Source organism: Sapajus apella, unplaced genomic scaffold, assembly GCF_009761245.1.
Source record: "Sapajus apella isolate SASKATOON/1434 unplaced genomic scaffold, GSC_monkey_1.0 scaffold20, whole genome shotgun sequence".
Classification (NCBI taxonomy): Eukaryota; Metazoa; Chordata; class Mammalia; order Primates; family Cebidae; genus Sapajus; species Sapajus apella.
The window spans coordinates 23406931-23422479 of record NW_022436960.1 but is presented as its reverse complement, the minus strand read 5'-3'; the positions used below and the strand labels follow the sequence as shown (position 1 = coordinate 23422479).

General features: G+C 38.2%; 1 protein-coding gene across 43 annotated transcripts in view; it reads left to right on the top strand.

The window, feature by feature from the left end:
• NRXN3 (neurexin 3) overlaps nt 1–15549 on the top strand; it is a 1699208-nt gene that overhangs the window by 1303578 nt on the left and 380081 nt on the right. For all 43 annotated transcript variants that reach the window (XM_032287218.1, XM_032287216.1, XM_032287189.1 and 40 more), the window contains one exon: nt 2723–2904. In XM_032287218.1, the coding sequence (XP_032143109.1) occupies nt 2723–2904 (182 nt within the window). The remainder of the gene's footprint in view (nt 1–2722; nt 2905–15549) is intronic.

Genomic DNA, 15549 nt, shown 5'->3' with positions numbered 1-15549 from the left:
GAGGCAGAAAATTGCCAAAACCCCGGGGGGGGGGGTGGGGGGGGGCCACAGTTGGCCCTTTCCCCCCACCCCTGGGAAAAAAAAAAAAAACTATTTCAAAAAAAAAAAAAAAAAAAAAAAAAAAAGAATTATCTAACATAGTGACATTGTAAATTAAGAATAACAAAAGCAATACAAATAATTTTAAATCAGATTTTAATCTTTCATATCAAATATTGTCACAGTAAAGTTTTGCTTTTTGTTTATTTAAAGATTAAAGCCACTGGGACCTTCTAAACACATATAAGAAATTATATATTTATGTATTAAAATATTCTTCTCTGTATTGGAGCATTGAGAATTACTGGCAGGGTAGTGAATGAAAACTACAAGTAAAATGCTTATCGTTATTGATATGGTGGGATGGGCAAACAAGCTTGTGGAAACACCAACTTTGGGTGCTGTGACTTTGTTTTCATTCTGCTTTAGGTTGATACAAAAATGTGAAAAGAACCAAGTACAGACAGCTGTTTGCCCCATTGGTGTAGTTTATTGATACAGTTTATTGTGTAATTACGTTGGTATGTGGTGAATAAAGGCTTTCAGAGGTAGAAGGCTCAGGCTGTACACTTAAAAACGGTACCACTTAAGTCAGATAATTGAGCGTCTGTTTCCGAATCTGTAAAACAGTGTTAAGATATAAAATATCCTATAGAATTATTTCAAGGAATCAGCGAATGAATTTGAAAATATTTTGCAAACTGTAAAGCACCATGCATATGTTGCTATCAGTTTTTTGACTTGTTACTTGTGTAGTGACAAAATTATTTCCTGGTAGAGTATGAATTTGTCTCTGTAGCAGAATCCACTATATATTTAGGAAAGAAAAGTAAAAGATTTTTATAAATTGCCATGAAATGTCACAGGCTGATTTGCATTTTTTGGTGATTCTATACATTAATCACTGAGTAACCTTCAGTTTTCCAAATAAAGAATAAAGAGAGTGGTGATGACATTTGTAATCATCTACAGAGGAATTATTTAAATTCTTCACAGATGGAGAGATATCAAGGGTAAATCATTATACCCACATTTGTAATTTTAAGAAGATTTGAGGGTATTTGTGGGTGGTGGGAAGTAAACATTGCTTTGTGTATAGAATTAATCATAAACTTTGCATACCACACTTCCAAACCTTCCAGATGAGTGCGGAGAGCTCTCCAGACACCATCCCCTAAGGATTGAGAAATTCATAAAAAAGAAAATAATGTTATGCTACATGTAATATACAAACTGAGCAAATTGGAGTAACTAGAATAGTGACCTTTCAAAGAAGACAAATTAGGTTCTGTAAGCCTCAGAATTTAATGAGTGTTAGTGCTTTAGGAAGGATGACATATGACACATATTCCTAATTCTAGTCTCACAAGAGTTAACTTTATTATTTCTAAGCAAGATAAATAACTCGCTTCTTTGGTCAACATAATTCCACCCAATACTCTCTGTAAACTAGCTCGGGGAACACATGTGGGCCAGTGCTTGAGATTTTTAGTAAATGTTAAAGGTATCTGAATGGTGGTCTAATGCTGCTTTCAAATAGTTTTAAGGGTTGGAATGTGGTCTCTGGGAAATGTACAAGAAGATCTGATGTCAAATGTGCTCTGAACTTTGAGATGAATAACTCGTGGAAGTATTCGCTGTGGATTACACCACATGCCTAAAACCACAGGGGCAACAAATGGCGGAGTCTTTTCTGGTCACCAAATCTAAATGGTTTTCCTCAGTTCAGATTAAAAACATGTTTCTTAAAATATACTTTTTATAAATTCTGAAATACAAATTCCCATTTGCTTTGTAAGTAGTTCTAAATTAATATATTCCTAGTAACTCCTGAGTTCATATGGATAATAGTAAAAAGACAAGTAAATAGTAAACATACTGATAAGCCCACTAATCATAATTGACAGTTACCACTTGTCATGTTCAAATTTCATTATCGGGGATGTTTTTTTCTAAGTTTCTTGTATCTTCTTCCTATTCGTTTGAAAAAGGAAATGAAAACTTATTTAATGCCAGATAAATAATACCATGAGGGAACCAAAAAAAAAAAAAGGTTCATTTTTAAAAGACTCCTGGCAATAACTTTTGTTACCCTGTTTATAGCAACATAATAGTGAAATAGGCAAATGCATTTAGTCACGTAACTTGGTTTTCTCTGGCCACTGCTTTCTTTCCTGTGGGAGTCGAAGAAGGTACAGGCATGAGGGACATGGTTTGGACTGTTCTGTTATCTTCACTTTGGTAAGGCTCCTGGCTCCACTGACCAGATGATGCTGGTAGCTAAGAGACAGGGGACTTGTTTTCTCTCTTGTGCCTGTCCTAGCCAAGATGGAAAATGAAGCCTGCTGTTGAGGAAGATCAGAAAGTTGTTTATCACAACGTACCCAAGCTCCCACACTTAGGATGTTATTTACTCTCTACCGTGATGCAGCAGGAGCTGAAGATGTCAAAAATGATTCTCACCAAAATCTGCTTTGCTATTCATTCATTTTTCCTGAATCTTTAATTTGGGGTGATAGCTGCCTTCGGAAGCCTTGGGATCCATCCCTCTCAGTAACCAAATACTGTCACATGGGGGACATTTCCTTTCTACAGCTGTTGTGTGTAAGGTCTCAACAGTGTGATACAGCTGGCTGTATACAATACAGTACCTTGATGTCTCCCTGTCTCCTTGCTTTTGCAGCTGGCGCTACGTACATCTTTGGGAAAAGTGGTGGCCTCATCCTCTACACCTGGCCAGCCAATGACAGGCCCAGCACACGCTCTGATCGCCTTGCCGTGGGCTTCAGCACCACTGTGAAGGATGGCATCTTGGTCCGCATTGACAGTGCTCCAGGACTTGGTGACTTCCTCCAGCTTCACATAGTGAGTACCAGGCCTTGGCCTGGATCTTCTCGTCTTATTGGTGGTCTGAGTTGGTTTATTCAGGTAGATGCAGCAGAACATTCTAGATCAATGTGGCAAAGGTGCACATGCTTATAAAAATGGTTTTGAGATGTGAATCATCATGCTTATAGGGTACCCAGGGGAAAATATTTAAAACCTCTTTCTTCTGCCCCAGGTATATAGAGAGGAAAAAGAAATTCTTTATTTGCAGACTCCCTTCCCAACTCTGTGGTAGAACATTTAGCAGACTGCTAAGGGTATATTTAAGAGATTTACCTGGTATGGATCTTACCTGGTGCAAGCAGCAAAGCCAAGTGGAACGTTAACAGTCTCCTAGGCTGGGAGTTAGCAAACCTTCTGAAAAGAGGCAGAGAATAAATATTTTGGACTTTGCAGATCAGATAGTCTCTCTCAGAGATACTTCTGCCTTTGTAATGTGCAAGCAGACAGAGACAATACATGTGTTTGAAAATACATGTGACTGTGTTCCAATAAAAACGTGTCTGTAGAAACAAGCTACAGACTATAATTAAGTGACCCCTGTCCTAGGCTTCAAACATCACTGTAGAGCTGTAAGAAATGTGTGATAAAAACTGAGACCAGAGTGCCCGAGTGGGCGGGGCGAAGAGGACACAGGACAGTGATCAAGAGTTGAGTAATTCATGTGTATTGCATATTCAACATTTTGCTTTTGGTCTTGTCCATATGTTCTTAACAGCACTGCACCCTCAATCCCTGTAGATCATAAGAACACAGCAAAGGCTAAGAAATTAAAATGATTTGGAAGAAAAATTCTTCTAAGGATGGAAAATATTTTTATAGCAACAATTAACCCATTTTATCACCTGTGCAGTCTGCAGTTAAGAAAGTAGGCTAAAGAGAGATATGATTCTCATCCGTAAGTACCAAAAGCGCAGTCACCAAGAGCAAAGAGAGGAATTGTTCTCATTAGTTAGCAATGACAAGCCTAGAAAGAATGGATTTAATTTGGAGCAATAAGATTTAGTTTAAATAGCAGGAGGAAAAAGCAGTTAAGAAAAAATATCAACTGGGGATTACTACCAACCTCCAAAAAGGAGGAAAAAGTACATTGATTAGGAATCTCTGAATCAGAGTTTTGCTAACGTGCAGGTGTACAGAGAGAAGCAGAGGATACAATTTCATTGCTGGTCTCTGGAGTTGGAGATGGCTGGCCGGAATCATGCATGGCAAGCTTAACTCCCACTGCAGACCACATATCTGGCACTTGCTCTTCCAGCATGCCTTGAAAATGGGAGCAGTTTAAAGCACTAGGCTTGATCTGGAAGTCTGTCTGGCCCCAGTATAAGCTAGATCAGGGCAAGACTCTGCTTAGGAGCTTAGAAAAGAACTGGTTAGAGATGATCACCTTCAAAATGTGGTGGAGGAGTCTTGAATCAAGTTGTGAACTTTTTAATTCTTTCTCAGATGCTTCAGGCACCATATAGTGCTATGAGCCTGAGCTAAAACATTTTAAAAACCCATGCCAAGGAGCCAAAAAAAAAAAAAAAAAAGGCAGCCATACTTACTACACTTTATCTTTATTTGGCCTCTAAGAACCACCATAATTTACAAAACTCTGTGAGATTTATGTTGCATATAACTTAATGACTATTTCATGGCGGCTATAACTAGACTATTATTACAAGCTCACTTGCATTTCCACAGTGATTTATCTTCTTCTTTTGTTCTTTCTGACTTCCTAAGAAAAATATGATTTGGCACGGACATGAGCATCTTTTTGAGTCAAATAATGTACTACTGGTTTATCCATTCCTGCTCGTTCATGTTTTGTAGAACATCTCTACTTTTAAGAGAGAGATTTTCCTATTTTCTGTTGGTTTACTTGAAATTGGCAGTGTTTTAATAAAGTTGTCATACAGATCATGGTAACTTCTAGGAGGAACCAGAACATGCCAGTATATTATAATATGCCGTTATAAAGTTCTGTCATTTCTTTGGTGTCTTTGAAAAGTGAATGCGCTAAACATACTTTCAGATTCAAGTAACATCCATTTGTGTGCATTTATTAGTGTGTGTATTCTGTATAAGCATACCCATTAGATTTGACGTGGTATGATATTATTTTCTTTATATGAGCAAAATTGCCAGACATATCAAAATGAAAAGAAACCCCTGAATTACTGTAGACACTTGGGTGATGCTGCCGATTGCGTAAACATTCTGTGAAAGCCCAATAGATTTTCCTTCAAATCTTAGATTAGGAGATGGTGTCACCTAACCTTTTCAGAAAAAAAGAAAAAAGGATCCTATGATGTGGAGAATCTGTGTGATTCTAGAGTGACCCTGACATGTTCATGGCCCTCTCGAGCCTGGGGCCTCTTCGTGGGTCTAGTCATTTGAAAGCATTTTTTATTTCCTTGCAGATTATCTCTTTGTCTGCACAGAAGAAGGCAGGTTTCTTATCACACTTGAAAATACAGAAATCTAGGTAGAAGATTAAAAGACTTAATTCTTAAAACCAGCTTTTTGTTTTGAACATTTAAGTTGTTGCCATCAGGGAAATCAAACCATAAATTCCTATTAAGATACTTTTATAACTTTATAATCTGTAAAAGATGGTTCTGTTTGTTGAATAGTTTGTTTTCTTGTACTAAAGAAAATTACTCAAAAGTAAAAGAGCTTTGGGGCCATCAATGAAAGTGGAAGGGACTGAGCATGAGGCAGAAGATGCTATTTCACCTTACAGTTTGCCTAGGAGAAGAGAAACCCCCTGGGAAAAAAAAAGAAAAAGACACAAGGGGTAGTTGAAAGCAGGTGGCTTACTCTGCTGTTTTTTGTTTGTTTGTTTGTTTTATTGCTATAACAGAATACTTCAGAGTTGGTAATTTATAAAGAAAATAAATCAATTTCTTACAGTTCTGGAGGCTGGGAAGTCCAAGATCAAGGTGCTGGCAGGTTTGGTGTCTTGTGAGGGTCCAGTCTCCACCTCTAAGGTGAGCACTGCATCCTCAGAAGGAAAGGAACTCCGTGTTCTTATGTGGCAAAAGAGCAGAAAGACTGAACCCACTCTCGCAAGTCCCTTGTTAGGATAGCATTCACCTATTCATGAAGGCAGAGCCCTCATGATCTAAACACCTCCCAAAGGCCATAGCTCCAAACATTGCTGCATTGGTGATCGGAACTTTGGGAGGCACATTCAGAGCATAACAGCAGAGTAAATTCCAGGGATAAGGGAAGAGGACAGGGCTCTGCCTATTGATGTGCTTCAACAAGGGGTGACATGGGGGCAAAGCTTCATTCTTGGAGTATGAGTGTTCACTATAAAACAACAGCAACAAATACCTAAAGTACTTTGGTGCTACTTCTGAGTGGTGGTCAGGCTAGTAAAGTTAGTCAAAATTAAGATACAAACTCTAAAATTAGCCAGTGGGGTGTGTGTGTGTGTGTGTGTGTGTGTGTGTGTGTGTGCGTCAGAGTGAGAGTGAATGAGAGAGAGAGTTGAGGAGAAGGAGAAGACACAAAGAAAGCTTGTATTTTTTAAACTTTCAAAGAGGAAAATTCCTAGAAATTCCTGAAGTGTTGTGAGCTGCATCAACATTGTCGTTGGAATATTTCCTTTTTACCCCCAATTGGACTTATTTGAAGGAAGAGAAAATGCTCTTCCAATAACACTAGAGAGCCTGACCCTGGGGTAAGCACCTGCTCTAGGATATAGCCCCAGGCAGGAGTGGCAAACAGGCTTCATCTTGCCTGCAATTTCTCAGGGCCTCACTCTCTCACTTCAAGCTTTACACTCGGAGGGTTTGTGAGAGCAGCGGGCAAATCCATAGGCAGGAGATCTAGCTTCCATTAGTCATGTCTGCCACATGTGCAGATGTGAGGTTTTGTGAATGCACACTGCACATTTTTCGTATCTGCTCTCAGCTCCACACTGTCCCTCCTCGTGTGCTCCAATTTTCCCATTTCTTTTCTTTCATTATCTTGAAATCCCTAGGTATTAAAATTGCTTTGGAAAAGTGGTATCTTAAGCTCGTGTTGCACTGCAAGTCCTGGAATTACTTACTAATTCATTTAAAGTAGTCCGTCTTACTGCCATCCTTCTTATACCAGGCTAAGGTCAGATCCTGTGACAGAATTTAATTTTTGATAGGAGAGTTGGACAGAAAGGGAGATAAGTGACCATGGCTCATTTGGGGAAGTGCGAAGTTGTGTGGGATGGTAGAAATGAATGGGAAAACTTGGGTAAAATAAAGATATTTGTGTCCTAGATTGAATAATTGGGGCAAGGAAGAAAAGGTCACCAAGACAGTTGAGTGCTATGAACACATTTTCTCATATATATATATATATATAGGTAAACTCGTGTCGTGGGGGTTTGTTGTACAGATTATTTGATTACCCAGGTATTAAGCCTAGTACTCATTACTTATTTTTCCTGATGCTCTCCATCCTCCTACCTTTCACCCTCCCAAAGGCCCCAGTGTGTGATGTTCTCCTCTATGTATTCATGTGTTCTCATCATTTAGCTTCCGCTTATAAGGGAGAATATGCGGTATTTGGTTTTCTCTTCCTGTGTCACTTTGCTAAAGATGATGGCTCCCAGCTTCATCCATGTTCCTGCAAAGAACATGATCTCATTCTTTTTTATGGCTGAAGAGCACATTTTTTTGTTTCATGATTTGTTCAGATTGTCTTTCATTCTGGCCAAGGGAGCAGAGGCTCTTATTTCTCTTGTTACTTTCTTTTAAACCTAAAGCATTCCCACTCATCTGGGCCTTAGGAAAGTTATATAGGTTTTGACAATAAGTATAGAACAAGACAAGGCTTTGGTCATTTTAAACAACCGGAGGGAGCCCGGGGAGAAAAATTATTTAGAAATTGCTTGCTTCAAATTAGCTAACGTTTCTTTGTTTTGGGTTCACATTCCATGATGCAATATTTTCCGAATCAATTATAAATTGTTATATTAATAGAATCTTGAATTAAGCATGTTTGAAAAAGGCACAGAGATCTTCATTGAAGCATATGTGCATAAAATGAGATTCCTTAAAGGGAGGGTGTCCTAGGATTGAGGAATTTTTTAAAAATAGATTTCACATATTAGTTTCTCTCCATTGAAATCAATTGTTGAGGAATTAAAGCTCAATTTTGGAGAAAAGCTGCTATCACTTGTGAGTGACATCTACCTATTGACCCCACATCTAGGCTTTATGGAGCTGTGTCATGTTATACTCACCTTCATTTATACAACAGGGAAAAAACTGAATAGGACTAGAGAAGAGATTAGCATGAAGTGCTTGTTATTACTATCATGAAACTCTTGACAACCTCCTTTCACCACCTATAAAATAGAAGGTTGGGGAGAACTGGGCAATAATTAGCTTCTCTTTATGTAGTTAATGCTGAGTGTAAAAAAGACATCCTATTAATTTCTTTCTTGTAATTTACAGCAAATCCTCTTGGATTCATTTTTTAATTATTAGCCTTTCAGCAACAGTGAAAATTTATGTGTTAGGGCATCTGTTTTGTTTGACAAGAATCTATAACCTTCCTCAACTATTTCCTTCCTGACTTTAAATGTAGATTTTTACATAAACCAGGGTGAGGGGAATACAGAGAACTGCTGTCCAGATGGAGCCCTTTTCATGATGGCAAAGTATTCTCCTTCCAAAAATGGACCCTCTGAAAACAGATTGATAGTATTTTCTCAGTGTCACATTTGAGGAAATTGGATATTTATTAAGTTTCATTTGTATTGTTTTTACATAATTTATAGCACCCAAAAAGAGTCCTATAGACTATATGAAGTAAGCCGAATGATGATGAATTGTCTGTTCCTCCCATCTATTGCATCTATAAATTGCCAGCCTGGATGCTTCATTTGGGCTGTCTCTATGTGCGATATTTACAGTAAACCCTCAGCATCTTCTGGGATAGTCCTTGGTGAGGTTAGTGGCTGTTAGCTTAAATTCATCTCTGGATTTGGCCAGTGACAGAACTGGATTTGAATCAGAAACTGCATTTGGGGAACTCTCCAGTGGAGTACAGAAGAATGTTGGTGTTTTTGAGGCTGGTAATGCAAATAAAGAAGGAAAGAACAAGAAAACAACAGAGATATCCAACAGATGCAATTTTGTTTCCCATAGAGTGCTGTGCACTGCAGGTTGGCTCTGTATTTCCCTCCATTGCTATTTGCTCTTAGTGAAAAAGGCCTCTTTGGGTTTTCTGGGCTTAGGAGTTTTTCCAGATCATTAGCCACTTCTATCGAGAGGACCTGCTGGGCATTGTCTCTGCAGCTTTTAGCTTAGCCATGCTGTCCCAGCAGAGTCGGAGAAGAAGGTGGGAGAAAGGAGTGGAAGGGATGATTGGATGAAGTGACTGCTTATGTAACCTGGACCAGAGGCAGCTATCTGCAGGGGAGTTGGTGTGTGTTTTCTCAGATCTCTATTAGTCCCATGATATTTCTATCTAAATCTGTTTACTTTGATTCCACACATGGTTTTGAGAGACGTCAAGTTATGGAAAAATGCGGATTTGAGTTTCATTTCTGTCAGTGAGCTATTAGACTTTTAGTAAGTCATTCTACTACTTGGAGCTTCAGCTTCCTTTTCTTATAAATGGGCATAAAATATTATGTTGCAGAGTTTTCTCAAAGATCAAATGAAATAAAGTACCTAGAAGCTGTTTATTATTAGCAAAACACTGCACAAATGTAGAATGGTGGTTTTCCTAATAAAGTGGGTGCTGTAGAAGTGATGACTGCATTAGAGAAACATATATAGAAGGAAAGTTTTAGTTTAATTTTTTTCTATCAGTCTGCTGGGATTTTTTTAGGCAAAATTTTTAAATTTCTATCTCATCTGACAAATTGTAAATTTATGAATTAACCAGATTCACAATTAAGACTTTTGGAGCATCTCTTTAGCATAAAGTGAAGAAGCTGGTTACTTCTGAGGGAATTTAGATCATGACATGGGTTCGGTCGATAGGATAAGTGACCCTGTTGCCTCCTTGGTGTCTCGTTACATAGCATTGTGTTTCTATCCCTGTTACAAGGTGACAATGCATTGTGCTTCTATTCTCTTTACTATAAGCTTCCAAAGGGCTCTAGACTCAGCAGTGAAAGTGTCACCTGCCCTGTCCTGAAGTTCATTCTTTAATTGTATCAACCATGGGAAATGGGAATATGCCACTTCATATGAAAACAGGGAAAGAAGAGGAGGAGGAAGAGAGGGAAAGAGGAAAAGAGGAGGAAGAAGGAGAATAAAGAAAAGAAAAGAGCAAGAAGAAGAAGATGACAATCACCATGATCAGCACCACCACCAAGAAGTAGCAGCAGCGGGAAAGCTAAATCTTTCTAGACAGGCCTAGTATCAGAATGGTTTTAGACACTCCTTGGGCACCAGATAAAGTCACAAAGGGCTTGTTCCTGTACTTGGGGATCCATAGAGCCCCCACAAAACAATGCCAGAACCAGAGTCCTAATGGGGATATGACCCGCCTGTGGGGAGCTAAGTAGGTCCCGCCACTAAGTAAACTGAAAACCTAAAACCAGAAATACAAGCAAAAATACTTCATAGATTTCGATTCCCCAAAATATGAAGGCAAAGTGAATTATAAATTTACTATGCAAGTAAAATTTACAATCATGCAATCCTAAAAATCAAGCTGACAAAGTGTGTGGGAAATAGTTTATGGCTGGTAGGAAATTATGAGAAGCAAAGGCCAAATGGCTCTGTCGTTCTCATTTATGGTTCATACAAGTGCCCTTAGACAGTTAATGTCGGTTATGTTTCAGAATCCTCAATGCTTAGACAATATGAATTTTGAAAAACTAAGATTAAGAGAATTTAGCTCCTGAGCATAATATATGATATATATAAGTTCAATTCTTACTATATGTCAGGAAAAGTGCTACGTGTTGGGGGTACTGTGACCAGCCTTGGCATACATAGCCTGAACAGGCTTGAAAAGCCACAGCAAATACAAAAAACAAGAAATGAGGCTTTCTACTCATTATGAGGTGGCGTATATAAAACTCTCGTGCAACTTCCGTAACATAGTGAGCTTTCAATCCTAGGTAGATTTTGATACTATTGATACTCGAAGACTTTTCTTCAACTAACTCGTTTTAACTCAGAAAAAAAATGTTATATTTTATTTTCCTAAGCAATGAATAAACTTTCATCAGGCCTCTGAAATTTGAAATGAAGCAATATAAAATTCTAAGGAGCTGGAATGGTACTGATTTAAAGACAGCTGGGTGGTATATATACTGGATTATTGCAGTTATCAAGCTAGCTGAATAAGTTCTGAATAGCAGAAGCTTTTCAGATGAATCTAAAATGCAACAAGCAAGGCAAACTCTTAAGTGCCATCACATGAGTGCTGGGGCTCACAGGACTTAATGGCAAGCCTCCCTTAACACCGTTGGTTGGATGAATTATCTCACTGACCCACTGCTTGCACTGCTGCTCGTCATTACTCCTGGGGTATTGTTCAGTGCAGCAGGGCAAGGATTAACTCATTGACTGCCTGAAGCTGTAGATGATGGATTTTAGATCCCTAGCTGTATTCAGAAGGCATAAGATCTCAGTGTATTGATGGGGGAATTCATTAGCCACCCACTCCACAGAATCAGTTTCTTAGATCCTGGTGCTGTCACTGCTGCTGTTGCAACTTGTTAGTGTTTCAGGGATAGATGTCAGAGGCAACTGTATAACTACATTAGCCTCACAGATAGTACTGACAGCCAGACCTGTCATTTCTTGGCCTGCGATGACACCTCGGGAGCCTAAAATCACTTAAAGACATTTAGATAGGCCCTGTTGATTCGACCAAGCTAACCTTCATCCTGAAATCAATTCATACTCAGGATGGCAGGAAATGATTGGTCATTAAGGGCTCGTATCCTATTTTTGAGTCCTTAGTTAACCTCTTATAATTCAGTTTATTTTTCTTCGTCCATTTCTGTAAAACGGCAGGTAATTTAATGGCATAGATTACTACTTCCTACATTTATTCAGGAGCATGTCTTTTAGAGATCATCTTATATTGCTACCATTACTATCACTTTCCGCTAATACTGATTGACAAAATACCAGGTTCCAGACACTGTACAAGAACTTTGTTTACACTGTCTTATAATGAGCTCACAACCACTCAGTGAGGTAGTCACTATTAATATCCTCATTTTATAATTGAGGCAACTAATGTTTAAAGAAGCTAAAGCATTTTCCCAAGATAGCACTACTAATAAACAGCTGGATGGGCTTTCAAATGCAATTCTGACCCTTAATTACTATTATACCCCTAATGAAAGTTTTAGATTAGAAAGCATAGTGGCAATAATTTTAATTCAATACATGCTTAGGAAACAGCAATTTACTTGGGATTGTTAGAGATGTGAAGAAGGTTAACATCTAGCGGGAGGAAATGAACATCATATGTACAAATCTTTCTTGAAACAGAATCAGCTTACAGACCAAAGAAGGTAAAAATATTGCTGGTTGCTGAGATTTTTTTTAATGTACATAGATGGGATGGGGCAGATTTTGACTAGCGGAACCTGAAGCAAGAACACACCTGATGATAATACAGCCCGAGTGTAGTATCAAAGGAAATACAGGATGTATTCTCAAATTCATGAGTTCAGTTTGAACAGAATGAATGATGTAAGAAAAAAGGCAGGTAATATGGAGTAGCACAAAGAACACATGATTTAGGGGCAAGTGGTCTCTGATTCAAGGTCTAGCTCTGTCTCCAACTAGTTCTGTAGCCTCAGATGAATTATTTGACTGCTCCCTAAAATGCAGATGGCAATAATCCCAATTTGTAGCTCTGTGAATACTTATAACATATGGAAAAATCTCCGATCGGTTATCTGGCTCATAGAAGATGTTCCATCAATGATAGCCATGTTCTTGTGTTTTCTTTGGTTTTCTTTCCAAGTACTTTAGGTACGTAGTGTAGAAGATTTGAACGTTATACTTACAATAGCTTGTTTCTGAAAGCAAAGGGAAGACATTTAAAGAATTTTTAGAAGATGAAATGGCCAGCACTTAATTTTTAGGGAGATTATGTACTTTGACTCTGTTAAAAGTGTTTTTCAACAGGTTGAAGGAAAACAGCAGGGTCCTGCGTAAGTGGTTCTAGAGAAACATTTTTAAAGACTTAATCTCTGACGATGAATATAAGGAGGTAATGATGATAAAACCAAAGAACAGAGATTGAATCGCCAGGTGTTGTCAGCTGGTTCGATGAAAAAGGAGAGAAGCCAGGAATATCTAGATTGGGAAGGTTGTGATTTCATTACCAAAAACAAAACAGATAAGTAAAACAGATAAGAGGTTGACTTTAGTGATGCAAAAAAAAAGCACCCAAGAGCCAGGCTATTGAAATTTCCAATTGGAAATGCATGATGAGCTCAGATGAGAGATGAGAGCTGGAGGTAGGGCCTAGAGAAGTCACAGCGTGGCAGTGACGGTGGAAGGTTTTAGGAGTGCTAACGTCTGGAGGGGGATGAATAAGTTGGGAAATATATGCATAAATTTACAAGATAAAGGAGGGAAAAAAAAGAGAACTAAAAGGGAAAGGCTAGGGGTAGGGGATAACTTAGACAGTGAAGTTTTACAGAAATCAAAAGAATCAAGACTTCCAAATGCAAGTTGTTCCAGAGCTATTTTTTTTTATACCTGTTAGGCCTCTTTCACCTGAAATCAGTTTAGAGAGATGTCTTCTTCATCTTTATTGGTATTTATTACAGCATATAACCTTTGCCATTTCAGGACTTTGACCACTATTCTGCATTTCTTCTCTGTCACAGGCATTATTAACTTAGAGCCAGAGGACCCAGCATCTACTCCTAGAGAACTGCCACCAATTAGCAGTTACCCTATGTAAATGGTAGAGGTGTAGCTACTATTCTGCCACCCTCATGGTATTGTGGGAAAAATTCAATGACAGAATGCAAGGGAACATGCCGTGTTATAATTGAAAAGCCCTACAAAATAAATAAGGTTTTTGTTTTGTTTTGTTTTGTTTTGTTTTGTTTTGTTTTTAATATCAACATTGGTATTCCTACCACTCAGCTAAGCTCTTGGTACCTAAGGAAATTGTGACTGGAGACCTGGAAATGAAGACCAAAGAGATGCTGAGATGGTTGTCATTTCCAAAAGAAAGGTTAGCAACCAGGCAATTGGCGTATCAGAGCCCAAACGTGAATGGCTCAACTGCTGGACCCTGTAAGCTGCTGTGGTCCTCAAATGATGTCCTTATCTGGTTCATCTCTCCTCTCTTGGCACCTCACATTTGGAGCTTCAGTTTGGAGAGGGAGATTTGGATTTAAATCATACTGCAGTTTCCTAAAAAGAACAAATCCCCTGATCTTAGTGATCATGTGCAATGAGGCATGGAATCTGATTACCCTTATCATTATCTTAGCTTGGATAGCTACAAATATGACTAATGGTTATGAAATTATCTAGCCCTCTATTAAATGCAAAAGGCGGTACTTAGGTCACTAAACCCTCTTGAAAATAACTCCACTGCTTGACTTTTCATGTCTAAAAACCCATATTCTTAGACTAAGAGGATTAAGTAACCTTTTGTTAAAGGTGTTAAGGAAAGGAAAGAGGTCTTAAGCATTGATATGTTTGAGTCCAGTGTCACAGATTTAGATAGATACTGCTTTTCATAATTTTCTATTCAATATAATACAATATATTGGTAATGTATTTTGGGTGTGTTGAGTTTAGCAGAACCTGTGATATTTACTTAAATTTGCAGTTAAGAAAGATAAACAGGAATAGAGAATGGAACACAGAATTTTGGCTAAAGCAGCATACATAATTTAAAATAAGTCACTTTCTTTTTGGATTCAAAGAAACTCACTTTACAATATATTTGTTTGCTTCCCAGTGTTTTTTTTTTTTCCAATGACATTAAGGTACCCAATTACCGCCAAGCTACTTACTTAAATACTCCTATGCAAAATGAAAGGCCTGGCCTGGAAACTAAGCTGAGGTTTTGAATACAATGCAGTAGAATACGTGTTTTAGAGGTAACTTTAGTTCCCATATCTCAATAAAAACCCTTTCAAATTTTGTGTATCAGAAAAGATTATTGGATAAATGCATTCTCATCTTTCAGTGTATGACAAATGCTATATCAGAAGTCCTCAAATACACTTGCTTAAAAACTGTAAGTGATCTCAAATAACACAAAAACCCATTTGTTCCTACTGCAGTCAGTATTGAATTTCCTATATTTGTAATTTAAATCCAGATATGAGTGTCCTCACAGCAGCTCCAGCCTGTCATCCCTTGGTCTGTTAGCTTCTAATGTCTAGCAACAGAGTATAGTAAATATTTGAAACGTAGACCTTCACACTGAAAATCACATTTATTGAAGTGGGAGCAGATTCCATTTAATTTTCCTCTTACTTGATGCCTAATTCCTCAGGTTAACAGGCTTTCATGTTTGCTGCTTATATCAGCAGTACTGGAGCTGGTTTTGTTGCATGGCTAAACAGCAAAGCTTAAATTCAATACTAGAGTGTGAAAGAGAAAAATGAGTTTTGGTGTGACGTGTGAATGACGTGGTTTTCCAAAATACCAGGAATGCACGATGAATGATCCACAA